This window comes from Neovison vison, chromosome 7 (assembly GCF_020171115.1).
Source record: "Neovison vison isolate M4711 chromosome 7, ASM_NN_V1, whole genome shotgun sequence".
NCBI classification, from domain to species: domain Eukaryota; kingdom Metazoa; phylum Chordata; class Mammalia; order Carnivora; family Mustelidae; genus Neogale; species Neogale vison.
The window spans coordinates 190,495,263-190,522,744 of record NC_058097.1 but is presented as its reverse complement, the minus strand read 5'-3'; the positions used below and the strand labels follow the sequence as shown (position 1 = coordinate 190,522,744).

At 41.7% G+C, this 27,482-nt stretch overlaps 2 protein-coding genes across 8 annotated transcripts in view; both read left to right on the top strand.

The window, feature by feature from the left end:
- The window catches only part of FNBP4 (formin binding protein 4), a 42,994-nt gene extending 31,155 nt beyond the window's left edge, over positions 1 to 11,839 (top strand). Inside the window, exons 16-17 of the mRNA XM_044259310.1 lie at positions 7,691 to 7,848; positions 10,775 to 11,839. Of these exons, the coding sequence (XP_044115245.1) occupies positions 7,691 to 7,848; positions 10,775 to 10,865 (249 nt within the window). The 3' untranslated portion in view covers positions 10,866 to 11,839. The remainder of the gene's footprint in view (positions 1 to 7,690; positions 7,849 to 10,774) is intronic.
- Positions 11,840 to 13,423: 1,584 nt separating this feature from the next.
- The window catches only part of AGBL2 (AGBL carboxypeptidase 2), a 44,822-nt gene continuing 30,763 nt past the window's right edge, over positions 13,424 to 27,482 (top strand). For 4 of the 7 annotated variants that reach the window (XM_044259307.1, XM_044259309.1, XM_044259302.1 and 1 more), the window contains exons 1-6: positions 13,424 to 13,867; positions 14,067 to 14,199; positions 14,468 to 14,531; positions 15,558 to 15,692; positions 20,323 to 20,376; positions 21,636 to 21,818. In XM_044259307.1, coding sequence (XP_044115242.1) covers positions 14,164 to 14,199; positions 14,468 to 14,531; positions 15,558 to 15,692; positions 20,323 to 20,376; positions 21,636 to 21,818 — 472 coding nt within the window. In that variant the 5' untranslated portion in view covers positions 13,424 to 13,867; positions 14,067 to 14,163. Of the gene's footprint in view, positions 13,868 to 14,066; positions 14,258 to 14,467; positions 14,532 to 15,557; positions 15,693 to 20,322; positions 20,377 to 21,635; positions 21,819 to 27,482 lie in introns of those variants that run through there. The other 3 variants (XM_044259306.1, XM_044259305.1, XM_044259308.1) reach the window with 3 other exon arrangements.

Below are 27,482 nucleotides of genomic sequence, written 5' to 3'. Positions count from 1 at the left end.
CTTTTTTTTACAGTGACACATTTTGATTCCCTTGTCATTTCTTTTTGCATATATTCTATGTTTATTTCTTTGTGGTTATTGTGGGTATTATATATAATGTGCTGAAGTTACAATAATCTATTTTAAACTAATACACTGCTCTGCAGACAAAAAACTATATAGCTGCACCCCACTCCATTATTGGTGTTATAAATTACGTCTTTATATATTGTACCCATTAATGTAGTTTTCAAATTATTTTTATGCTTTACCTTTTAAATTTTTAGAAGAGTAAGAAGTAGAGTTACAAACCAAAATCATAATCATACTGCTTTTTATATTCGTTCATGTATTTACCTTTACCAGAAAATTTTACATTTTTGTATGACTAGTTACCTTCTGGCATCTTTTCATTTCAACTTGAAGGACTCCACTCCCTTAAGCATTTTTTACAAGGCAAGTCAAGCAGTAAGGAACTCCCTCAGCTTTTGTTAATTTTGGGAACATCTTAAATTTTTTGAAGGAAAGTGTTGCCTGGTATAGAATTCTGAATTGGCTTCTTTTTTCTTTTCTTTTTTTTTTTTTTTTTAAATTTCATCACTTTAAATATATCCTCCTCCTGTCTTTTGGCCTATGTCTTTTTTTAAAAAGATTTTATTTATTTATTTGACAGAGAGAGATCACAAGTAGGCAGAGAGAGAAAGGTGGAAGTAGGCTCTCCGCAGAGCAGAGAGCCTGAAGTGGGGCTCGATCCCAGGACCCTGGGATCATGACCTGAGCCGAAGGCAGAGGCTTTAACCCACTGAGCCACCCAGGCACCGCGGCCTATGTCATTTCTGCCAGAAATCCTCTGATAATCTTATCAAGGATCCATTGTATATGACAAGTCACTTTTTTTTTTTCCCTTGCTTTTAGATTCTCTTTGGCTTTTGACAAGTTACATCGCAGTGTGGTCTTTTAGGATTTATACCATGAAGTTTGTTAGGAATCTTGGATATGTATATCCATGTCTTAAATTTGGGAAGTTTTTGCCTATTTTTTTTTTCCTTTCACTTTAAGATTTTATTTATTTATTTGACAGAGCGTGTGCACACAACCGGGGGAACAGCAGGGAAGGAAAGGGAAAAGCAGGCTCACCAAGGCAGGGAGCCTGATGTAGGGCTCAGTTCTCAGATCCTGGGATCATGACCTGAGCCAAAAAGAGAAGCTTAACAACGGAGCCTGACTGAGCCTCCTCCCTACTTTTTTTTAGAAGTAGTCTCCATACCCAGCATGGAGCCCAGTATGGGGCTTGAACTCGTGACCCTGAGAACAAGACCTGAGTTGATATCCAGAGTCAGATGCTTAAGTGATTGAGCCATCCAGGCACCCTTTAGCTTTTTTTTTTTTTTTTTTAAGATTTTGTTTCCTTATTTTTCAGAGAGACAGAGTACAGGCAGGCAGAGTGGCAGGCAGAGGGAGAAGCAGGCTCCTAGCAGAACAAGGAGCCTGATGTGGGACTTGATCCCAGGACCCTGGGATCATGACCTGCGCTGAAGGCAGAGGCTTAACCAACTGAGCCTCCCAGGTGTCCCACCCTGTGGCTAATTTTTTTTTTTTTTTAAGATTTATTTATTTATTTGACAGACAGAAATCACAAGGAGGCAGAGAGGCAGGCAGAGAGAGAGGAGGAAGCAGGCTCCCCGCTGAGCAGAGAGCCTGATGCGGGGCTCGATCCCAGGACCCTGGGATCATGACCTGAGCCGAAGGCAGAGGCTTTAACCCACTGAGCCACCCAGGCGCCCCCCTGTGGCTATTTTATTTTTTTTTTTTAAAGATTTTATTTATTTATTTGACAGAGAAAGATCACAAGTAGGCAGAGAGGCAGGCAGAGAGAGAGAGGAGGAGGAAGCAGGCTCCCTGCTGAGCAGAAAGCCCGATGCGGGACTCGATCCCAGGACCCTGAGATCATAACCTGAGCCGAAGGCAACGGCTTAACCCACTGAGCCACCCAGGCGCCCCCCTGTGGCTATTTTTAAAATGAGTTTTGCCCTTTTCTTTCCATCCTCCTGGGACTTCCATAATGCATATGTTGGTCCACTTAAGGGTGTATTATAAGTCACTTAGGCCCTGTTCACTTTGCTTCATTCTTTTTCCTTTTTGCTCCGCAGACTCAGTAATTTAAAATGACCTACCATGGGGGCGCCTGGGTGGCTCAGTGGGTTAAAGCCTCTGCCTTGGCTCAGGTCATGATCCCATGATCCCATGATCCTGCTGGGCTTTCTACTCAGCAGGGAGCCTGCTTCCCCCTCTCTCTCTGCCTGCCTCTCTGCCTGCTTGTAATCTCTGCCTGTCAAATAAATAAAATCTTTAAAAAAAAAAAATTAAAAAAATAAAATGACCTACCATGAATTTTACTGATCCTTTCTTCTGCCTATCAGAGTCTGCTATTGGGCTAATGAATTTTTCAGTTCACATTTTTCAACTTCAGAATTTTTATCTGCTTTGGATTTTTTTTTTTATATCTATCTCTTTGTTGATAATCTCATCTTGTTCATGTATAACTTTCCTGATTTCCTTTAGATCTTTGCTGGTGTTTTCCTTTAACTTTTGGGGCACATTTAAAACTTTTCTTTTTCTTAACTTTATACTCCTTTTTTTTAAAAAAAAAAAAAAAAAAAAAGATTATTTATTTATTTATTTGACAGAGAGAAACACAACCAGAAAGGGAACACAAGCAGGTGGAGTGGGAGAGAGAGAAGCAGGCTTCCTCCTGAGTGGGAATCCCAATATGGGGCTCAGTCCCAGAACCCTGGGATCATGACATGAGCTGAAGGCAGACACTTAGCAACGGAGTCACCAAGGCACCCCTGCGCACTTTTAAGACAACTGTTTTGATGTCTTTGTCTAGTATGTCTTCAGCATGTGTTTATGGTTGGTTTCTAGAAATTTTCTTTTCCTTTGAATGGGTGTGTTTCCCACTTTCCCAGTTTTGTGATTTTTTTTTTCCCCTGTGTTAAAAATTAGGCATTTGAGAAAATAACTCTGTCTCCCAGTCTTTGTAGCCTTGCTATATTTGTGGAAAGAACTTCATTAATGAGCCTCAGCCTCATTAAAGGCTCAAGATCTTTTTGGGCCTTTTCTGGGCATTTGTATTCCCTGGATTTATGCTTTCCTTTTTTCTCATTCCCCTGTATACATTTAATTTTAATTTTAATTTTCCGAAGAGTCTCACACCTGCTTTTAGGAGCCTTACATGCTGTATAGTATTCTTCTGCCCCTAATCTCTTGCTTTCAGGTGTCCAAATGACTGCAGTTTCCACATGGTTTTCGCATGCTGTAATACCTGCCACTGCCTTTCATGGCTTCCAGCCTGAAATCCAGCAAAACATACTGCCATTCCTACTTGAGCTCTCAGTTAGGCAGTTAACAGAAACCAGTCCTTCAGGCAGCCAGAGCCAGGATAGAACATTCCATTCTTTTCCTTCCCTCTTGAAGGAGGGAACTGAGAATTGGCTGTTTCACCCTTACCATGTGGGAGAGGGTGGTGCACATAGGCAAGCAGACAAGCCACAGAATTTCCTATTGTTTTGAGTGGGGCTACTACTACTACTACTTGTTTTTTCACCAAGATTTTGTCTGTACATAATCTCTACACCCAGTATGGGGCTCACACTTAAAGCTCTGAAATTAGAAGTCATATGCTCTACCTACTGAGCCAGCCAGGCACCCGAAGTGTGGCTTCTGATTGAGTGTTCTCTTGGTTGCTGTAGATCTTTAGTTCATTTCCAGAGTTCCTATAAAGCCATTTCAGTCAGTTTTTGTTTACAGTAATGTTTCTGTGAGGAAACAGGGTTTGGAGACCTCATTCTGTTGTCATGTCACACTCACGGCCACTTTTGAATGTCCTGATTACCCAAAAAAACTTTCTTTCTTTCTTTTTTTTTTTCCCCAAAGATTTTATTCGTTTGACAGAGAGACCGTGAGAGAGAGGGAATATAAGCAGGGGGAGTGGAAGAGGGAGAAGCCTGCCTCCTGCTGAGTGGGGAGCCTGACACAGGGCTGATCCCAGGACCCTGGGATCATGACCTAAGCCAAAGGTAGACGCTTAACAATGAGCCACCCAGGTGCCCTGCAAAAATAAAAAACAAAAACCAACTTTCTCATTAGCTTTTGTCCTCTGTGTTAGCACTTTCTCTTCTACCTCAACTTTAATCTTTTGCTTTGAGGATTAAAGGGCAAATTAATTTGCCTTACAGTGGTTCAAAGAATCCTCTTGAATGGGTTCTGCATTCACAGAAAATAGATAATGTTTCCAGATTAAACCATTTGTCCAACTTGGTACCATGTCTTCAGATAGAAATTACCTGGAAATGAAGTGAATATTAGAGCAGTCAATAATAACAAGACAGTGTGTAAAGTAGACCAATGTCAAGCTCTACACCAAAGTATACACAGCTCTCCTGAGTCAAAATACTGTTTACCACCTCCCTGCCTTTACTTTGTCCACCAGTCCCAATACTGTTTGCTCTTTATACAATTAAATGTTAGAACAACCAGTTCTCGGGAACTTCCATTTATCTTCTGAAGCCTTCCTTGACACCCTTTTTCTGACCCACCAGACATAATTGCTTCTGCCTCTTTTACTGCAGTAAGTAATTTTTAAGCCAGTCATCTATGGTCTTGAAAAATCCAGAATTCTAACTTGGTAATGTATTATTTTTATATACTTAATATTGAAACAAATGATGGCCTCTTTGTTGTGTATAGGCCATTTTATTTATTTATTTATTTTTAAAGATTTTACTTATTTATTTGACAGAGAGAGATCACAAGCAGGCGGAGAGGCAGGCAGAGAGAGAGGAGGAAGCAGGCTCCCTGCTGAACAGAGAGCCCGATGCCGGCCTCGATCTCAGGACCCTGAGATCATGACCTGAGCCGAAGGCAGCGGCTTAACCCACTGAGCCACCCAGGCGCCCGTGTATAAGCCATTTTAAAAAGAATATAAAATGGAGGCACCTGAGTGGCCCAGTCACTTGTGTCTGACTCTCTGTTTCAGCGCAGGTAATGATCTCAGTGTCCTGAAATTGAGCTCCACGTGTGGCTTCGTGCTTAGCGCAGCATCTGCCTGGAATTCTCTCTCTTCTTCCTCTGCCCCTCTCCTTTATGTGTTGCACGCATGTGCGGTCTCTCTCTAAAAAAAGTAAATAAAATCTTTTTTTTTTTTTTTTTAAAGATTTTATTTATTTATTTGACAGAGAGAAATCACAAGTAGATGGAGACACAGGCAGAGAGAGAGAAGGAAGCAGGCTCCCTGCTGAGCAGAGAGCCCGATGCGGGACTCGATCCCAGGACCCTGAGATCATGACCTGAGCCGAAGACAGCGGCTTAACCCACTGAGCCACCCAGGCACCCAATAAAATCTTTAAAAAAAAAAAAAAATAGGGGTGCCTGGGTGGCTCAGTTGGTTAAGAATCCAGCTTTTGATCTCAACCCTGGTCTTGATCTCAGGGTTATGAATTCAAGCGCCAGATGGGCTCCCTGCTGGGCATGGAGTCTACTTTAAAATAAATAAATAAATATATATATATATATATATAAAAATATTTAGTGCCTCATGTTCGGGAATATTTGAAATACATGTTTTCAATCTTTTTTTTCCTTAAGATTTTATTTGAGAGAGAGCGCTCAAGTGGTGGGGAGGGGCAGAGGCAGAGGGAGAAGCAGACTCCCAGCTGAGCAGGGAGTCCATCCCAGGACCCTGAGATCACAACCTGAGCTGAAGACAGAGCTTTAACCAACTGAACCACCCAGGCGCCCCAGTTTTCAGTCTTTTTGCTAAAGAGTTTTGTGTACTGCTTACTAGAAAATAAGTCCTAACCATTCAGTCTTTATTCATCTGACTTCAGTGTTCCCCTGTGAAAATGTGCTTAAACAGCCAATGCAACTCTATATCCATGGTTTTGATTGTGATTGGCAATAAACTTCTAAAACATAACTAATTTTCCCATGACTGATGGGAGTCACGGGATAAAAAAATTTTTTTCACAAAGCCCAATAGAAGTCAAAATGAAACAAGAGTAACTCTACCCAGAGCTATGTGTTTTTTTTTTTTTTAAGATTTTATTTATTTATTTGACAGAGATCACAAGTAGGCAGAGAAGCGGGGCTTGATTCCAGGACCCCTGGATCATGACCTGAGCTGAAGGCAGAGGCTTTAGCCCACTGAGCCATCCAGGCGCCCCAAGAGCTTTGTTCTTTAATCATGGTTGCCATTGTTCAGTGAAAGATGATACCTCATTGAGCCCTCTGTGTTCATGTGGCCATTATTAGTTCATGTTACTTTTGACTCAGTTGGTTCCCTGCTAAGCCAGAGTGGGCTGTTCTGGAGCTTGCAGGAAGGGGGTGTATACAGTGTGAGAGCCTGTATCACAGGTGAAAGGACAGACTAGAACATGGGAACGTGTGTGGGAACTAAAGGTGTCTGCACAACAGACGGGCACTCATTTCCCCCAGAAAGTTAAGAACTCTTGAGTTACAGTCAAAATAGGGTATTGAGTTACCAGGGAGCTACGTAATAGAAGAAAGACTAAAAATATGAAACTTATTTTCTCAGATTTTTGAAGACAAGAAATGTCTCACAAGTGCAGACTGGAAAAACAGGTTGGGCCCCCACATCCAGTCCAGAGTGAGCACAGCAGCAGGTATTCACACCTACCACCTGTGTGCCTGCTGGTCGTGCTTATGGTGTGGGACCTGGTCAGGTCTTCAGACACAGCTCTGCTGTGCTTCAAAATACAAGGATAAAATATTTTTAATGCATATGATTGATCAGACATTCTCCTTAGAAGCTTGGGATTCAGTAGAGTCAAACAAACAAATCCTGTTTTTGTGGAGATTCCCTCCTGGAGGGCTGGAGAAGAGAGGAACGGGGAGACAAATAAACAAGAATGTGCATATTTGGTGCTTAAAATGCAGTGAGAAAAAATAAGCAGTGTTAGAGGACAAAAAGTGGTCTTTGGGAGGTGGTGTTGTCTCCTATAGGGTGGTCAGGGAAGGCCTCTTTGCTAGAGTGCCATTGATCAGAGGCCTGAAGGTGATAACAGAGCAAACCATGTTGGACATACTTGTAAGTATCACCAGGATTTTTTTTTTTTTTTTACTATTAAAGTACATATTTATTTTAGATGATTTAGAAAATGAAGATGAGCCAAAAGAAGAAAAATAAGAACTCCTCTTAGAACTGATCTTATTAATATTTTGATGTATCTCCTTGCTTTTTTAGTATTTGTTGCCATTGACTATGTTGCTCTTTCCAGGAAAGCTGGCCATTTATTTCTCAGCTGTTTTTCACTTGATGTAAACAGGACATCTGTTTAAAATTTGCCAAAGGAAACACTGTAATTCTGAGTTGAGATAAAAGGCAACAGTTTTGAATTCCATAAAATAATGAGGCTAAAGGAAGTTTTGTTTTCTGACCTGATTTAATAAAAGCATACTTAAAGTTTTTAGATTTTTTTTTATAGTTTTTAGATTTTCAGCAAAGCATTAATTAAGTTTATAGTTAGTAGAGATTTTTGACAAGAACTTATAATGGATTTATTTTGTTTCTGTCCTTTTGATTTTAAAGTCCCTTTATTCCTTAGATCTAAGAAGAGATCTTGATCTTACATGGGTCTCATTTCCATATTTTATGTATTATTTTCATTTTGACCTTTAACCTTTGCTCTAGGCAAAGAAGAGTAAAACCAAAATGCCCTCTCTGGTAAAGAAGTGGCAGAGTATCCAACGGGAGTTAGATGAAGAGGAGAACTCTAGTTCTAGTGAAGAGGACCGGGAATCAACTGCACAGAAGCGAATCGAAGAGTGGAAACAGCAGCAGCTGGTCAGGTAAAAAGAAACCACAGATGAGAGTGGGTTGCGGTGATGGTTTTAGAGTAGTCGTCAGATTCTTTGAATCACAGTCCTTAACTTTGGTTTTTTTGTTTTTTTTTCAAACTTACCTAAAGGTTCATAATTCACAGTAATGTTTATTTCCCCGTAAAAATTATGATTTACCCTTTTTCAAAGTTAGAAATACCAAGGTTTTAACACTTTATGCTACTGATTGTTCCTCTTAAGCAAAGGAGCATCTTTAACTGTGAGCATACCAGGAAAAACAGATCCCCTTTACCAGGTAGACCCAATAGACGCTTTTATAACTTTTTAAAAAATTATTTTACAATAATTTACAGAAGTTAAAAGGACGGGGCTGGCTCAGTCGGTGGAGAATGGGACTCTTGATCTGGGGGTTGGGATTTTGAGTTCAAGCCCCATGTTGGGTCACAGAGCTTACTTTAAAAAAAGACTTAAAAAGGGAAGGGGAGAAAACTTCATTAGAGATTTGGTGAGAATTGAAACATAGCTAACCCAGGTATTTTTATGGTTCTGACTTTATTTTTCTGGTTCTGAGGGTAGATAGAGTAAATAAACTGAGCAACATTCTTTGAATGCAACTAATCATTCAGTTGTCATACATAACCTGGAATATACTCAGAAGTAGTCTTACTACCTATTTCACATCTGTCTCAGTTAGGTTCTAGCTTACTACTTCTGGTTCTCCCACTTGCAACATCATTGAAAACATTTGGAAGAGGATCACCATCTTTTGTTTCATAAATCAAAACATTTTTATTTTTAGATACATAACTACCAATTGAAATGGTCATTATAAGGAATTTTGTTTCTAAAGTGTCCATTTGTCCAATTATTACATACCTCCTTTTAGCACTTGTCTCCTTAGGAACCCTATGAAATAAATCATAGCATACAGCATAATAAAATCTGGAAGATTCTTGTTATATGTAATTTTAGGGAAATGAGATAGTCCTGGTTGTTCCTTTTTTTTTCTCTCTTTTTTTTTTTTTTAAAGATTTTATTTATTTTTTTGACAGAGAAATTACAAGTAGATGGAGAGGCAGGCAGAGAGAGAGAGAGGGAAGCAGGCTCCCTGCTGAGCAGAGAGCCCGACGCGGGACTTGATCCCAGGACCCTGAGATCATGACCCGAGCCGAAGGCAGCGGCTCAACCCACTGAGCCACCCAGGCGCCCCTCTCTCTTTTTTTTTAAGATTTTATTTATTTATTAGAGAGCAAGCAAGGAGAGTGGCAGGGAGAGGGAGAAGCAGTCTCCTGCTGAGCAAGGAGCCCGATGTGGGGCTCAGTCCCTGGACCCTGGGATCATGACGTGGGCTAAAGGCAGCTACTTGAATGACTGAGCCACCCAGGCCCCTGATACTGTTCCTATTTATTTATTTATTTTATTTTATTTTATTTTATTTTATTTTATTTTATTTTATTTTTTGTTGTTCCTTTTTAGTGAGAGTATTGTATTTCCTTTTTGTTCTTAGAAATACTTTTCACTCATCAATCTCAAATTTGAGAAAATTCTTCTAGTATATGGTCCTCTTAATATCCATAGTCTGAAATTTTTCTTACCCCCAAAATTTTACCATCATAATTAGAATGTCCAATGCCACTGTCTGTTTGCATTTATCTTCTAGTTTGTCTAATAATTTTGGGGTGGGGCCCCTGGCTGGCTCGTTTGTTAGATCTTGGGATTGTGAGTTCAAGCCCCATGTTGGGCATAGAGCTTACTTTAAAAATAGTAATAATATGGGTGCCTGGGTAGTTCATTGGGTTGCGTCTCTCTCTACCTTCACCTCAGGTCATCATCTCAGGGTCCTGGGATTGAGCCCCACGTTGGACTCTCTACTTGGTAGGGAGTCTGCTTCCCTCTTTCTGCCTGCCTTTCTGCCTACTTGTGATTTCTCTCTCAAATAAATAAATAATATCTTTTTTTAAAAAAATAGTAGTACTATTGGAGAGGAAGGAGACCTTGAAGATGTTGCCTCCAGACTTTACTTCCTTGAAAGGTTGTATACTCTTTGGGGCAACACAATAAGAAAACTAAGGGTGCACTAAGTGACAGTTTATTGCACTTTTGCCTCATTCTTGTAGATGATTCCATTATTTGGTTTTCTTATTAATTTTTTGTCTTTTTTAGTATTGCTGGAAACTGAGTAATGATTAATTCCTATAATGATGAAATAGCAAACTTTTGAGATAGGTGGGGAATTGCAGAGATTCTGTATTTAGATTATTTTAGGTTTATAAAAGGGTCTCAATGCATCCATTCTGGTTATTGTAAGAATAGAATCTGAGCTCAGGCTGTTTTGAAAATATTTGAATAAGCTGTGAGGTATCATTGCTTAAAAATAAAACTGTTGAAAAGAGAACTTCAGGGGCACCTGGGTGGCTCAGTGGGTTAAGCCTCTGCCTTCGGCTCAGGACATGATCTCAGGGTCCTGGAATCAAGCCCTACATCAGGCTCTCTGCTCACCCCCCAGCCCCCGCCTGCCTCTCTGCCTGCCTGTGATCTCTCTGTCAAATAAATAAAATTTTTAAAAAAGAGAACCTCAAAATCCAAAGGTTTCCGACAATGAGTTAAGATACGTCTTTCCTAAAGAGTTGAACCTCTTCAGGGCCAAGATAAACTTTCACAAGAATTACTGTCTTCCTTCAGTGTGGCTTTAATGGTTACAGGAGATAGATAAAAGTAAGTACGTACTTACGTGTTCATGAAACTGTAGAGAGAGTGTGTGTGTCTTTGATGCATTAGAATTTAGAAATTTGATTAAGAGTATATTGGTACCTAGTTGAGAAACTTGAAGCACATTCATAAACAAAGATCAGAGTTTCAGTGTCACGTAATAGTTTTTGTGAACAGTTTCCGCCTTTTTCTTGCCAGTGAAGTAATCTGTGTGTTGTTTTCACAGTGGCATGGCAGAGAGGAATGCTAATTTTGAAGCGCTTCCTGAGGATTGGCGAGCAAGACTGAAGAGGAGGAAAATGGCTCCAAACACATAGTTTTGTGGGGGGAGTGGGTTTTTTTTTTTTTTTTTTTTTTTTACTGATCTTTTTCTTCGTGTTCAGTTCAGAGTCTTCATCAGTTTTACTGTTGTCAATAAACTATAAATGTTAAGAGGGAGAGCATATGAATTTCCTGGGCTAAAGCATACACGTGCAGAGTTTTCACATTTATGAAATGTTATGTTTCTGTTTTGCTGAAGGGTGACGTTGACCGAACGCTTTGACATGGCTGCCTTTATTCTCACTCTGGCAAGCTCATTGTATCAGGTACATTAACCTCATCGATCTGGAACACGTGATTCAGGAGTATGATACCTCAGCAGAGCAGTCGCTGACAAAAAGTGAAGGATCTTCTGTCTCATAGAGTCTCATTTAGTTCCTAGTGCGGCTCTCTCTCATTAACTTCTATCCAGAACAAGTGCAATTAAGAAGGCAGCTCTGTATTCTGTTTTGCTTAACTGGGATTATCCGAATCTCTGACCTCTTCTAGCCTGCCACCCCTGAAGTGCTGAGGTATATCGAGGTGTTTCTCTTGTGTTGACAGACCGCCACACTCTCTAGAGATCTCTTTTTCAAAAATTCTAGAACTGGTAGCTCAGTCATTTCACATACCAGTGGCGTTATTCAAATTTCAATACAGGCAGCAGCAGGTGTTCATATCTTTAATTTTGAGGATTTCCCTCTCATATGTGTGGCAGTAAATGTAACAAGAGCCACTGTATGTATTGTGTCTCCATTGTCTCACTTTATTCCAAAATTCACCTCCCTTTTATGTGAATGTACTCTCCATAAAATTCCAGTATTTAAAAAGCAGTTTACTGTTCTGTACTTTCTATTGTATCACAATCAGGTAAAAGTCACTTTAAACTGAAGAAACGGCAAATTGTGTTTTAAAGCTGTTTGTATTTCTCCAGTTTCTGGCCTTGTACATTTGTATATATGCTCTAATAAAGCTTTTTTTATACTTCTGATTGGTTATCCTTTTGCTCTTCCAAGGCTGTTATTTCATGATTATGTAATCAAGACTTGTTTTAAGTCCAGTCTTAATTTTTTTTTTCTTCTAAATACAGCAGAAGGCATGTGTGAACACTGAAGAACAGCTCTTGGGAAAAAGAAGAGCCACAGGATTTTGAGTCAGTGGGGGTGAGAGTGGTGGTGGGAAAGGGTGAGAAAGCAGGGTTTGGGCACCAGAAGGTGCTAAGACTTGTATTTTGGAGCTTGTACTTTATAATATTAGCTAATGTTTGACCTAAAATCCTGGAAATGATGTTATGTGGTTTTGAAGATGGACTTTTTCCCTGATTATAAAGGTAATCTCTACTTTGGTTATGTTCATATAAAGCTAACCAAAGACAATTAATAGTTTGAATTTTATTCCAATCTATTTATATGCATGTGAGAAGTTTTACCTACTCCATGTCACGTATACCAGTGTGTTGGATTTCTTTTTACCATTATGCAGGTGTTGGGGTGACATTTTGTATACAAACTTGTAATTTGCATAGAGCAAATTTGTAGAAATGAAGGCTACCAACTAGCAATTAAAGCTTTTGCTTTAACTATCTAGCAGTTTTCTAGACTTGTAGGAATTGCTGCAGAGCACCAGTACCTTTGTCACTATCCTTTTTTTTTTTGTTTGTTAAAGAGCAGAGTGAGGGAAAGAACTTGAGTAGGGGAGCGGGAAGAACCTGGCTCCTGGCTGAGCAGGGACCCCAATGTGGTGCTTGATCCCAGGACCCTGGGATCATGACTGAGCACCCAGGTGCCCCCATTTGTTACTATCTTAACAGAATGGAGCACTTTGAAGTCTGACAATTTGATGGTCAAAATGTGTATTTTTCAAATCTATCTATGGGGTGGCGAGATTAACAACTTTAAAGGAGAGGAGAAAATGCTCCCATTTGAGCAACACCTGACAGTTAACCTAAGGCTAAGGAATAGCAAAGAAGTTTGGGATTTTTTTTTTAAGATTTATTTTTCGCTTTTTTAAAGATTTTATCAGAGCACAAGCAAGGGGAGTGGCAGGCAGAGGGAGAAGCAGGCCCCCGCCGAGCAATAAACCCTGTTTGGGACTCAGTACCAGGACCTGAACCAAAGGCAGACGCCTAACAACTAAACCACCCAAGAGTCCCAACATTTAGCACGAACGGGAAGAACAGAGGGAGAGACAATCCTATGCACATTCGGGGAGCCTGAGCCAAGGCAGGGCTTGATCTTGCGACCTGAGCCCCAGCCAAGAAACAGATGCTTAAGGAAGTTCGGAATATTTTCATGGACCACTAGCTGTCATTGTATTCACCAATCCAATTTTGATGCCCCAGAAGCGGGGCTGCAACATGACCTGCAAGGAGCAGTGCGTCTGAAAAACGGGTCTGGCCGCACTGGTGAACATTTCCCAAGATCACACGCAGGCGCCGGGGGCGGAGCCTCGCTCCCCGGAAGAGTCCCGCTGTCCTGCCCTCCCGCTTCCGACTCTAGGTTGCTAGGCTACCGGAACCCTAGCAGAAAGCTGTGGCGGGCGAGCGCCGGGAGCGTGTTCTCTGAGCGCTGCGAGGCTCGGCAGCCGTCCCTGCTGTGCGGTGGCCTCCCGCCTCGCTTAGGCTTCCCTGCTGCCGCAGGCGTCGCGCACACCCCTGCTGCCCCAGACGGGCCGGGGAGCGGAGGCGGTCGCACCCTTCCTTCCGCCCTCCTAGGAAATCTCTACACCTCCTCTCCGACTCTTCAGGGAAACTACCCCTCACCACTTTTCCCGGCACCAGGAAGCCCTGAACCCCTGAATTCCATTTTCAGGGCCCGCTTTCCGGGCCCGTGACCTTTCTTTTTTTTATCTACTCTGAGGTAACTCGGTCGGATCCCTCCATCCCCATTTCTTTCACGTTCCTGTCGCGTCCTGGTCGGGGGTATCTCCCTCCTCCGAGAGGGAAGCATGGGAGCAGCAAGGGGCCCGGCGCCTCGGGAGGCGCAGACTGGAAGACAAGCCCCCCTCCCTCATTCCTCAGGTATGCCTCGGGCCCTCAAGAGTAGGAACCAGGAGCCCAGTGCTTGGACGTTTACGAGGCTGGACTGGCCGAGACAGGGTTTCTTAAAGTCGCGTGAGAGCCGCGCAGGTGGAGGAGGGTGGGGGGAAATCGGCAGGTTTGTTTTTTTTGTTTGTTTGTTTGTTTGTTTGTTTCCAATTGTCCTGTTCTGGTTTTTTAGCTTCTGTGTAATCCGCTGCCCTTCTGGAAACTGGGCAGGGGTTGTGGCTGGATGCCGGTGTCCCTGACTTGTCTTCAGCTTACCGTGCAGAAGTAATATGTTCCCAGCATTGGAAGCAGAGCTAAAGCAGGAGGTCGGTACACCCCCCTCTCCAGGAACTCCACAGAAATCCAATACTACTAGATCAGAAGGTATATTCTGGTGGCATCTTTTTCTAGCAGGAGATCTTGATCCCCAAGATAGAATAATTTGCATGAATGTCTTTCAGTTGGTTTGTTTACAGAAGTCCTCGAAAACTCAAGAACTGTTGTCCTTTGCAAAGATTTTTTGTGTGCCTTTTGTTAAGAGTTCAGTATTATTTGAAAGGACTTTCCTGCTTGATTCGGCTTTTCCTTTCACAGACTCTTCCTGATCCCTATGAAGACTTTATGTACCATCATCTTCAATACTATGGCTATTTTAAAGGTAACATCACATTCTTACCTAGCATCACCTTTCCTGCCTTCATGGAGTAAATGGTTAGATTAACTGGAGAGTTACACTCGGATAAGTTAATGATGGCTCTTCTAGCACCAGGGAAAGATGAAAGGAAGTGAAAAGTACTTCATTATTGATCTGCTTTGCCACCTCTCCTGAGTGCCTGTGTATACAAGGGTCTGTCTATCCTTGTGCCAATACCACCACCCTTTCTTAATTACACTACATGGCATTAAATAGTCTTGATAATCTGGAAAGAAATGTCCTCCATCTGTTCTTCGGAAGTATCTTTGCCATTCTTGCCTTCAACATGTAATTTCAGAATTAGCTTGTGATGTTTGAAAAATTGGAATTGCATTGAATCCACAGATCAAATTTCACAAGAAATGAGACTTTTCCAATACTGGGTTCTGCAATCTCTTTTTTATTTTCATTTTGGGGGTTGTTCTGCAACCGATGAATATACTCTAGTTCTACATTTATAAAGATCTTGCTTAATATCTCCCAATAAGGATTTATAATTTTTTCGTGGACATATTATTATGTCACCGTAAATGGTATCTCTTTATATTTTTATTTTCTAATTTTGTTCCTGGTATTTGGAAATAAAATTAAGTCTCAGTATTGATTTTCTTTCTACCAACCTTATTAAATTTTCTTACTGTTTCATTTTTAAAGTGATTCCTAATTCGTTGAAAACTGAATTTCCAGTTTGCCAGATTCAGCAGAGCCCTCAAGACAAAGCAGCTTTGGGCATCTTGCTCTTTCCACCCCACCATGCTGCTTCTCAAGTCTCTCCTCACTGTAAAATGGAGAATAGGTGCTTAACTCACGGAAATTAGAATATGAAAGCTCTTTAGAAAATGGGATGTATTCTTTGTAAAGACCTATGGCGGTGATGGGTAGTAACAAGTAGTGGCAGTTTTGGTGGTAGTAGTGGTTTGGGTATTGGCCTAGATGTTACAGGCGATGAAGCGGCCTTCCAGCACTTTTAATTACATTGTGTATTTGTAGCTCAGAGAGGCAGTTTACCAAACTCAGCCACGCATCAGCATGTTTGGAAGAATAATCCTCGCTACCTGGTGAGTGGCTCTTTTGGGGAAAGAGAGGATGTGATACCAGACCCTCTGCAAAAGGAGAAGCTACTATGTGAGTAATGATCAGTGTGTATGAGCCCCAGAAACCTCACTGCCTTGAGCCACTTCTTGGCGTATGCCAGAGAACATGGCCTAACACAGAGAAAGCCAGAGGAATAGCCTTGGCCAGTTTCTGACATCACTCAAAAATGTTATACCTAGATCCACTTTGGATTACAGGTTTATTTCATTTTATTTTATTTTTTTAAGATGTTATTTATTTGTTAGAGTGAGAGAGAGAGAGCACAGGCTGGCAGAGTGGCAGGCAGAGGAAGAGGAAGAAGCAGGCTCCCCACTGAGCAAGGAGCCCCATGTGGGACTAGATCCCAGGATCTAGGAACATGACCTGAGCCAAAGGCAGCCACTTAACCGACTGAGCCACTGGGGCATTCCTGGATTATAGGTTTAAATTAAAATACTATACATTCCAGATTACTTTTTTTCAAATTATGAGAAACTTTGTTAAGACATTGTGGTCGAGAGTAGCACACTGATTTTTACACAATTGTGGTGGGTATATTTGTTAAGGCACTTTGTGTAAAAGTGGTGGAAACCAATTTCAGCTACCTTAAAAATAATTTAAAAAAATATATATTTATATGATATATTTATATATGTATGTGTATATGTATTTAAAGACCAAGAAGTGGAGGCAGAGGGAGAGGAACAAGCAGACTTCCCGCTTGGATTAGAGTTCAAAGCAGGGCTCGATCCCACAACCCTGAGGTCATGATTTGAGCTGAAACAGAGTTGGACAGTCAACTGACTGAGCCACCCAGGCAACCCTGAAAAATAATTTTTCACAAGGATTTCAGAAGTTCCCCTGGAATCTAAGGGCAGGAATACAGATGAATTTCTCCCTCAATACATAACCGTCCAAACATCACAATTCACTTTTCCCCATATCCTCCCTAATTCCAGTTCAGGCTGCCATCAGTTCTCACTGTTGAAAGATCCTCAATAATTGGTCTCCTGAATTCTTCTCTTTTTTCATGCTAACCCCTTTCAAGCCATTTTCCACATAGCATTATTCTTTTTTATATGCAAATCTGATTGTGTCCTTTTTCCAGTTAAAACCTTTGAATCGGGGTGCCTGGGTGGCTCAGTGGGTTAAGCCTCTGCCTTCGGCTCAGGTCATGATCCCAGCATCCTGGGATCGAGCCCACCATCAGGCTATCTGCTCAGCAGGGAGCCTGCTTCCTCCTCTCTCTCTCTGCCTGCCTCTCTGCCTGTGATCTCTGTCTGCCAAATAAATAAGTAAAATCTTTAAAAAAAAACAAAACAAAAATACCCTTTGAATGACACAAAACCCAAAAGCCATAAAGTACCATTAATAAAGCAAAATAACACACTTTTTTAAAAAAAAGATGGTGACAAATATGTCAAAGGATTATTTTCTTTAATATAGTAGCTCTAATAAGTCAATATATAAAAGGTGGCCAAATACAAAGTTGGGCAAAAGACATGAGCAAGCTTTTCGTAAAAACAAACACAGCCGGAGTACCTGGGTGGCTCATTTGGTTGCGTGTCTGACTCTTGGTTCCTGCTCAGGTCATGATTTCATGGGTCATGGGATTGAGCCCTGCGACAGCCTCTGTGCTTTTTGGGGCTCTGCTTGGGATTTGCTCCCTCTGCCCCTTCTGCATGCAAGCGTGCATGAGTGGGAGCTCTCTCTTTCTAAAATGAATAAATAAATATTTTTAAAAACACACACAATTGAGGTGCCAGGGTGGCTCAGACATTAAGCGTCTGCCTTCAGCTCAGATCATGATCCTAGGGTCCTGGGATGGAGCCCCACGTCAGGCTTCCTGCTCAGCAGGGAATTCCTCCCTCTCCCTCTCTGCCTGCTGCTCTGCGTACTTGTGCTCTCTTGGTATGTCTCTGTTAAGTAAATAAAAATCTTTAAAGAAAAGAATGTTAAAAACCACACACACACACACACACATACGCAGTCAATAAGCTTATGAAAAGATGCTCGATTTCACCTCTAATTAAAGATACAAACCAAAATGTCAAGGTGCCATTTTTTTAATTAATGGGATTTGGGCAAAAATAATTTTCCAATTACACCTATACATAGAGGTCAGGGTATGGGAGAGCACTCTCCTACACTGCTTAGGGATGTGGATGGGTCGACTTCTTTAGGAATACAATTTGGCAATATTTGGGAAATTTCCTTATTAGAATTTTCTGCATAACCCTTGATGCAGTAATTCCATTTTCAGATGTTTGCCCACAGCCCAGTGCCCTGAACACTCTTCCATTCTGTGTCCCACAGCTCCTGGCAGGGAGTAGAAAGGCAGGGGTTGAGCAAAGGAAACTCATCTGGGTGGGATGGCTTATGAGCCAGCTGATTGCCTCTCTTCCGTTTCCTCCTGCCACATTTACTGACACTCAAGATAATAATAAGAAATATTTCCAAGCCTCAATATTATAAACACCATGAAATTCAAAATCCCTGGTAGAGGTAACAAAACGTGAATGAGTTTTAGTGTGTAGTAACTGATAGGGCTTCTTTTATTCATGTTTTGCTCATTGTCATGAAGATTTTTTTTTTTTTAAGATTTTATTTATTTATTTGACAGAGAGAAATCACAAGTAGACAGAGAGGCAGAGAGAGAGAGAGGGAAGCAGGCTCCCCACTGAGCAAAGAGCCCGATGCGGGACTCGATCCCAGGACTCTGAGATCATGACCTGAGCCGAAGGCAGCGGCTTAACCCACTGAGCCACCCAGGCGCCCCAAGATTTTTTTTTTTTTTAAGATTTTATTTATTTATTTGACAGAGAGAGATTACAAGTAGACAGAGAGGCAGGCAGAGAGAGAGAGAGAGGGAAGCAGGCTCCCTGCCGAGCAGAGAGCCCGCCGCGGGACTCGATCCCAGGACCCCGAGATCATGACCCGAGCCGAAGGCAGCGGCTCAACCCACTGAGCTACCCAGGCGCCCCATGAAGATTTTTTTTTAAGATTTTATTTATTTATTTTATAGAGACACAGTGAGAGAGGGAACACAAGCAGGGGGAGTAGGAGAGGGAGAGAGGGAGAAGCAGGCTCTCGCCAAGCAGAAGCCCGATGTGGGGCTCGATCCCAGGACCCTGGGGCCATGACCTGAGCTGAAGGCAGATGCTTAACGACTGAGCCTTCCAGGCACCCCAGATTTTTTTTTTTTAATCATATTTGAAGCAAAGCATTTTTTAAAAAAGATTTTATCTATTTATTTATTTGAGAGAGAGAGAGAGCACGAGGTGGGCGAGGAGGGTTGGTGGGACAGGGAGAAGCAGACTCTTGGCTGAGCAGGGAGCTGGACACAGGGCTTGATCCCAGGACCGTGGGATCGTGACCCCAACCGAAGGCAGATGCTCAACCAACTGAGACATCCAGGTGCCACGCAAAGTGTTTTTTTTTATTTTAGAGAAAGAATGTGAGCAGGGAGAAGGGTAGAGGGAGACAGAAAATCTTAAGCAGACTATGTGCCCAGGACAGGGCTTGAGGTGGGGCTCAATCCCAGGACCCTGAGATCATGATCTGTTCCGAAGTCAGGAGTCCAATGCTCGACTGACTGAGCCACCCAGGTGCCTCAGCAAAGCTTTTTTTTTTTTTTTTTTTTTTTTTAAGATTTATTTATTTAATTTAGAGATGGGGGGAGAGAGGGAGAGAGAGAGAGAACAGGAGCATGAGGGGTAGTTGGGGAGAGAGAATCTCATGCAGACTCCCTGCTGGTCATGGAGCCTGATCCCACAGCCCTGAGATCGACCTGAGCCAAAATCAAGAGTCTGAGACACCCCAGCACCCCACCAGTTTGCCTTCTTGCCAGCAGGTTCTGAGAGTACCTGTTTACTTACACCTGTGTCGGGATGAATGTGAAAACACACAAATGATTTTCCTGTCTGTTAGGTAGTAAGCTAGTATCTCCTTGTCATACTGGTTTCCAGTTCTTTATGAGGGAATTGGAGCGAGTTTACCATCTTTTCAAATGTTTGCTGTTCCCTCCCCCCATTAAACTAGGGAAAAGATTGAGAGAAGAAATAGAGCCCTGAGATTTAAAAAAAAAATTTTTTAAGGAAAAGACAGGTATCTGGGTGGCTCAGTTGGTTAAGCCTCCAACTCTTGGTTTCTGCTCAGGTCTTAATCTCAGAGTCATGAGATCAAGCCCTGCCTTGGGCTCTGCCCGCAGCATCTTATTGTCTTATTGTCTTATTGTCCCTCTCCCTCTGCACCTCCCCACCACCACAGGCTCTCTAAAATCAATCATTTAATCAATCTTTTTTTTTTTTTTTTTAAAAGAAGGAATGAGGGCACCTGGGTGGCTCATTCGGTTAAACATCTGCTTTTGGCTCAGGTCATGACCCCAGAGTCCCAGGATCGAAACTCATATCAGCCTCCTTGCTTAGCAGGGAGTCTGCTTCTCCCTTTCCCAAGCACCCCCCGCCCCATCATGCCCTTGTGTGCGCGCGCGCTCTCTCTCTCTCTCAAATAAATAAACAAAATCTTAAAAAAAAAAAAAAAGGAAAGAAAGAAAACAATAAATGGGGCCCTAACTCAGGGTTGGTTGGCGGGGGGGCAGTGAAAGGGTTAGGGAAAGAGAGCAGACAAAAAAAGTCACAGATCCTTAGGACAAACCATGCCTCTTCCTTCCTTTTTCTAGGGCCCACTTGTCTACCTTCCACGGTGCACAGACAGATAGAGGCTGTGAGCAGAGGTATTCCTTGTCCTTCCAGACCTGAAAACTCACACTGCTTTCTGGGGGTTGTCTTCACTCACTGCTCTTCCCGCCAGATCTGGCACTCCCACACCCAGGGACCTACTTCCTTTCCTCCCTCTCGCCTTTCCTTTCTTTTCCTTCTTCCTCTCATTTGCCTTCTTGTTCTCTGCCCTGGAAGCCTCTTTTCCTCCCTTTTTTCTCATTCTGTTTCCCAAGAGCTCATCTTTCTCTCCTGCCCTGCTCACCCCCGCCCCCTCCCGTTGGCCCCTCTTCATTAGTCTCTCTGTCCTCCCAACCACTGGTTTTTGATCTTGAAAGTTAATTTGTAGATTGTTTCACTGTAGTTAATAAGCCTCAGTTATTTTTCTCTAAAATGCTAATGGATGAAATAAAAGTTTCCTCTTTTGCCTCTCTCTAAGCAAAAATAATATGACATTATTTGATTTAAAAGAAAAAAATTGGGGCTCCTGGATGGCTCAGTGGGTTAAGCCTCTGCCTTTGGCTCAGGTTATGGTCTCAGAGTCCTGGGATCAGGCCCCTCCTTGGGCTCTCTACGCAGCAGGGAGCCTGCTTCCCCTCTCTTCCTGCCTCTCTGCCTACTTGTAATCTCTATTTATAATAAATAAAATCTTAAAAAAAAATTTTTCGGGCACCTGGGGGTCTAAGTTGTTGGGATCAAGCCCCATGTGGAGCCCCCTGCTCATCGGGGAGCCTGCTTCTCCCTCTCCTTCTGTCCCTCTCCCTGCTTGTGCTCTCTCTCTCTCTGTCAAATAAATAAATAAAATCTATTTTTTTTAAAGATTTTATTTATTCATTTGACAGACAGAGATCACAAGTAGGCCGGGAGGCAGGCAGAGAGAGAGGAAAGGAAGCAGGCTCCCCACTGAGCTGAGAGCCCCATATGGGGCTTGATCCCAGGACCCTGGGATCATGAACTGAGCTGAAGGCAGAGGCTTTAACCCACTGAGCCACCCAGGCTCCCCTAAATAAAATCTTAAGGAAAAAAAAATACAAAAAATTTTCTTTGAGCTTTACATTTAAATATTTAATAGACTACACAGAATGTTAATGTAACTTTTTGTAATTTCGATGCTGTAATCCTAGACTGAATCTTCTCTTTAAAGGAGACACATGTCTAGGATTGTGCCCCTGTGCTCATATTCTAATACAGTGCTTCAAGTTAGTCATCACGGTTGAGCAGCCAAGTCCCCAGAGAGGAAAAGAAAGCCACTCACTCATTCCCTTTCCCCTTGCAGATTCCCTCATGCTTGGTTCACCACTTAAGAGCAGACAACTTCTTCATGATGAGTTTGGAGAAGTAAAGCCATGTCTTCGAGAACCACGAGATCTCTTTGCCTTCTTCTCCAGCAGTGGGCCACTGCAGGCTCCAAGGTGGCCAATAGAATGTGAGGTCATCAAGGAAAGCCTTTGTCATATCGGTAATGTGACTTACGTGTCGTGGTACTGCTGTTCTGACAGACATTGTTTTTTTTAAAACAAAGATTTTATTTATTTACTTGACAGAGAGAGAGAACACAAGCAGGGGAGAGGTAGGCAAAGGGAGAGGGAGAAGCAGGCTCCCCACTGAGCAGAGAGCGTGCTGTGGGCCTCCATCCCAGAACCCCACGATCATGACCCAAGCTGAAGGCAGACGCTTATCCGACTGTGCCACCCAGTCGGTGGCACAGTCCTGAAATGATTAAGTCCTGGGAAACTGATACATACTGATCAAAGTAAAAAGTTACACTACTGTGTAAACTCAGATGCTTCTGAGGTTATTGGAATGGGAAGATATCTTTCTAGAGGCCAAAATACATCAATACTTAAATCTGTTTTCTAGTATTCCTGTCTCACTATTAATATGGCTGGTTGAGTTTTATGAGTTGTATTTTTACCAGCCTTGGTATAATTGATGAATACTATATATGTACTAGAACATAGTGGTTATTGTTTTTAATTGTATTTCAAGTTTGTTGGAGTTTTTTTTAATGGAATGGTGGAGACTATTTTTGTGAGATTGCTGGTTATATCTCTGAGCTATTGGTGGTGCAGGTGCAATCTTAAGCATTCATTATATGAGACACTTCTAAGGTGGGTTCCATTGAAAAGTGGAGACTTGTCTAATGGCTGGAACACTTGTGCCTATTAAGCAGTGTGTCTCTGTTTTAGACTGCTAGATGAACAACTGGATGTTTCTTACTTTCACACTTCCCTCTTACGCTTATTCATTCAGTATATATTTATTAAGCCTGTGCCGTATGGTAAGTGCAGCACTCGTGTTACAGAATGATGATGAACAAGATGGAGACACCCAGAGTTCACGTACTGGTAGGGATGCTGAAGATATACCCAGGGCATTGCCTGGAGTTTGGTCCCTCTAGGAACACTTAACCTGAGCCTGGAAGATTAGGGAGGGTTTCTGAGGAATTGACATGTAAGTTGAGATCTGGTAAGTTACAAGTGATCCAACTGAGAGAAAATATTCCAGTTAGAGGACATGGAAGAAGAGCCTGGCCTGTCTGGGCAACCAGGGAGCACCGAGCATGAAAGACAAGAGCTAACGCTCAAAATATAGGGATGTGCTCAACATCTTAACTGGGCACAGAACTGCTCTTTAGGTGTTTGAAAATCTGGGGGAGGGATGGCATTTTGAGTTGGTACAATAACTGAGAAGTCCTAAGAGCATTTGTCCCTACCCTGGACAATTTTTGAATTAAAGTCCAAGTTGATCTGGACGAACAGTGGGATTTTGCTATTCCTATATAAAACAGGCAAAGAAAATTCCTGTGAGGATTTTAGACTCAGTTCCAAGAGAGGGGGAAAAGTGGGAAACTGGAATTTAACAGTTTTTTTTTCTTTTTTTTTTTAAAGATTTTATTTATTTATTTGACAGAGAGAAATCACAAGTAGATGGAGAGGCAGACAGAGAGAGAGAGGGAAGGAGGCTCCCCGCCGAGCAGAGAGCCGGATGTGGGACTCGATCCCAGGACCCTGAGATCATGACCTGAGCCGAAGGCAGCGGCTTAACCCACCGAGGCACCCAGGCGCCCCCTTTTTTTTTTTTAATAACAGTTTTTTTTAATTTTTTTTTTTTAAGATTTTATTTATTTATTTGACAGAGAGAAATCACAAGTAGATGGAGAGCCAGACAGAGACAGAGAGAGGGGAAACTGGAATTTAATAATCACATTATTGCAGGGGTAATCCACTAAAGCACGAGATTTTTTTTTTCTTTTTAAGTAAGCTCTGTGTTCAACATGGGACTTGAACTCACCACCCCAAGATCAAGAGTTGCATTCTCTACTGATGGAGCCAGCCAGACACCCTAGCACTAGATCTTTTAGAAAGATCATTTAAAAATACACTTATTTTTTTAATTTCAAGGAAATTTAATAACAAGCACCCTACGGTTTCAACCAAATTCACAGCCTCATCACTCCCTATCACCTTAAAGATAAGAATTTAGCATTGTTTTATTACTGAGCTATGCCTTTATTATTTGTTATTTTTTTTTTTTCCCAAGCTCAGCCAATCAGAAGATAACATTAGAAGCAGTTAAAAAAAAAAAAAATTTAAGGACAGATTTTGGAGTAATTCCAGTGAGGTTCTGGGCCCAGATCTACCTACTAACTGAATGACCTTGAGCTAGTTATTTTTTTTTAATTCAAGTTTATTTAAACTGAAAAAACAGGGGTACCTAGGTGGTAGCTGAGCATCTAACTCTTGATTTTAGCTCAGGTTATTATCTCAGGGTCATGGGGTTGATGCCCACATCAGGCTTTCTGCTCAGTGGGAATCTGAGATTCTCTCTCTCCCTCTGCTCCTCCCCCTGAAATAATAAATAAATAAATCTTCAACTGAAGAAACAAAAACAATTCACCCATTTCTCCTATCCACCTCTGGCAACCACCAAGGAGCTTTTTTTGTTTGTTTGTTTTGTTTTGTTGTTTGTTTTTTGAATCCAGTCTGTAAGAGAAATCATACAATATTTGCCTTTCTCTGTCTTATTTCACTTACCATAATGTCCTCAAGGTCTGTCCTTATTGTTAGAAATGACAAGATTTCGTCTACGGCCATACCACCCTGAACGCGCCCGATCTCGTCTGATCTCGGAAGCTAAGCAGGGTCGGGCCTGGTTAGTACTTGGATGGGAGAAATGACAAGATTTCATTCTTTTTTATAGATGAATAATATTCCATTGTATATTTATACCACAATTTCCTTATCCATTCATTCACTGATGAACACTTATGTTATTTCCATATCTTTGCTATTGTAAAGGATGCTGCAGTGGGGGTACACTTACCTTTTTGAGTTAATATTTCTATTTTCTTCAGATCAATACCCACAAATAGAATTGCTGGGTCATATGGTAGTTCAATTTTTGATTTTTTGAGGAACCTCCATACTATTTTTCCATAGTGGCTGCACTAACCTAATTTCTACCAACACAAGGGTTCCCTTTTCTCCATATCCTTGCTAACACTTGTTATTTGTAAGTTTAAATAGCACTTGTTATTTTGTGTGTGTGTGTAATTTTTTTATAGTTTTTTTTCATTTAGTTTTTTATTTAATCTCAGGGTCTGAGTTCAAGCCCCATGGTGAAAAAAAAATCAGGGGTGCCTGAATGGACCCATTGCTTAAGTGTCTGCCTTCGGCTCAGGTCACAATCCCAGAGTCCTAGGATGAGCCCCGAGTCAGGCTCCCCTCTCAGCAGGGAGCCTGCTTCTCTGCCTGCCACTCCCCCTGCTTGTGCTCTCTTCTCTGACAAATAAATAAATAAAATCCTTTTTTATTTTTTATTTTTTATTTTTTTTAAGATTTTATTTATTTATTTGACAGAGATCACAAGTAGGCAGAGAGGCAGGCAGAGAGAGAGAGGAGGAAGCAGGCTCCCCGCTGAGCAGAGAGCCTGACGCGGGACTCGATCCCAGGACCCTGAGATCATGACCTGAGCCGAAGGCAGCGGCTTAACCCACTGAGCCACCCAGGCGCCCCATAAAATCCTTTTTTAAAAAAAATGAAAAAAAAATCAGGGAGCTTGAAGTCTCCGGCTTTGTTCTTCTCTCAGGATTCCTTTGGCTATTCAGAGTCTTTATGGTTCCATAGAAATTTTAGGATTATTTGTTCTATTTCTATGAAAATGCCACTGGACATTTAAAAAATATTAATTCTTCCAATCCATGAATATCTTTTCACTTATTTGTGTTTTCTTTAATTTCTTTCATTAACGTCTTACTGTTTTCAATATACAACTTTTTCACCTCCTTAGTTAAATTTATTCCTGGGAATTTTATTCTTTTGATAAAATTGTAAATGAGATTGTTTCCTTATCTTATGTTAACTATCTTTCTGATAGTTCATTACTAGTGTATAAACATGCAACATATGTTTGTGTATTGATTTTGGATCTTGCAACTTTACTGAATTTATTTATTTTAACGATTTTTTTATCAAGTTTAACGGGGCGCCTGGGTGGCTCAGTGGGTTAAGCCTCTGCCTTCAGCTCAGGTCATGGTCTCAGGATCCTGGGATCGAGCCCTGCATCGGGCTTTCTGCTTAGCAGGGAGCCTGCTTCCCCCCTCTCTCTCTACCTGTCTCAGTCTACTTGTGATCTCTCTCTATATATCAAATAAATAAAATCTTTAAAAAAAAGTCTTTAGTGTTTTTTGCACGTCATGTAATCTGCAAATAGTAACAGTTTGACAGTTTTACTCATTCCTTTCCAATTTGGATGCCATTTATTTCATTTTCTTGCCTAATTGCTCTAGCAAGGACTTAAAATTCTATGTTGAATAGAAGTGGCTAGAGTTGGCATCTTTGCCTTGTTCCTGATCTTAGAAGATAGGCTTTCAGCTTTTACATTTTGTTTTTAAGGTTTTATTTATTTATTTATTTGTCAGAGAGAGAGAGAGAGAGGCAGGACTCGACCCCAGGACCTTGGGAACATGACCTGAGCTGAAGGCAGGTCTTCACTGACTGAGCCACCCAGGCATCCCACAGCTTTTTACCTCTGAGTATGCTTTTAGCTGTGGACTTTTCATATATGGCCTTTACTATGTTGAGGTTCCCTCTATATTCACTCTGTTGAGTTTTTATCATAAATGGATGCTGAATTTTGCCAAGTGTTTTTCTTTGCATCTATCAAAATGATTAATGATTTTTTTTTAAAGATTTTATTTATTCATTTGACAGACAGAGATCACAAGTAGGCAGAGAGGCAGGCAGGGAGAGAGGAGGAAGCAGGCTCCCTGCCTAGCAGAGAGCCCGATGTGGGGCTCGATCCCAGGACCCCGGGATCATGACCTGAGCCGAAGGCAGAGGCTTTAACCCACTGAGCCACCCAGGCGCCCCGATTATATGATTTTTATCCTTCATTTTTTGACTGTGGTATATCACATTAACTAATTTGCAGAAGTTGAACCATCTTTGGATCCCTGGAATAAATACCATTTGATCAGGTATATAGTCCCTCTAATGTATTATTCAATTTCAATTGTGTGTGTGTGGTTTTTTTTTAAAGATTTATTTATTTATTTATTTGACAGAGATCACAAGTAGGCAGAGAGGCAGGCAGAGAGAGAGAGGAGGAAGCGGGCTCCCTGCTGAGCAGAGAGCCCGATGCGGGCCTCGATCCCAGGACCCTGAGATCATGACCTCAGCCGAAGGCAGTGGCTTAACCTACTGAGCCACCCAGGTGCCCTTTTTTTTTTTTTTTAAAGATTTTATTTATTTATTTGACAGAGAGAGAGAGAGATTACAAGTAGGCAGAGAGGCATGCAGAGAGAGAGAGGAGGAAGCAGGCTTCCTGCTGAGCAGAGAGCCTGATGCGGGACTCGATCCCAGGACCCTGAGATCATGACCCGAGCCGAAGGCAGCAGCTTAACCCACTGAGCCACCCAGGCGCCCCTCAATTGTGTTTTTGTGTGCCCTTGGTGTTCATCAATGACTACTGTACTTAAAATAATACTGAGAAGTTGCCCAAGTCCCATATAAGAAATTTTTAGAATTGAGTGTTAATGAAAAAATTTTGTTTCCCCTGAAATAATTGATATACTTGTTCCTCTATAGTAATAAAGAAGTACATAGCTAAACTTATTTTC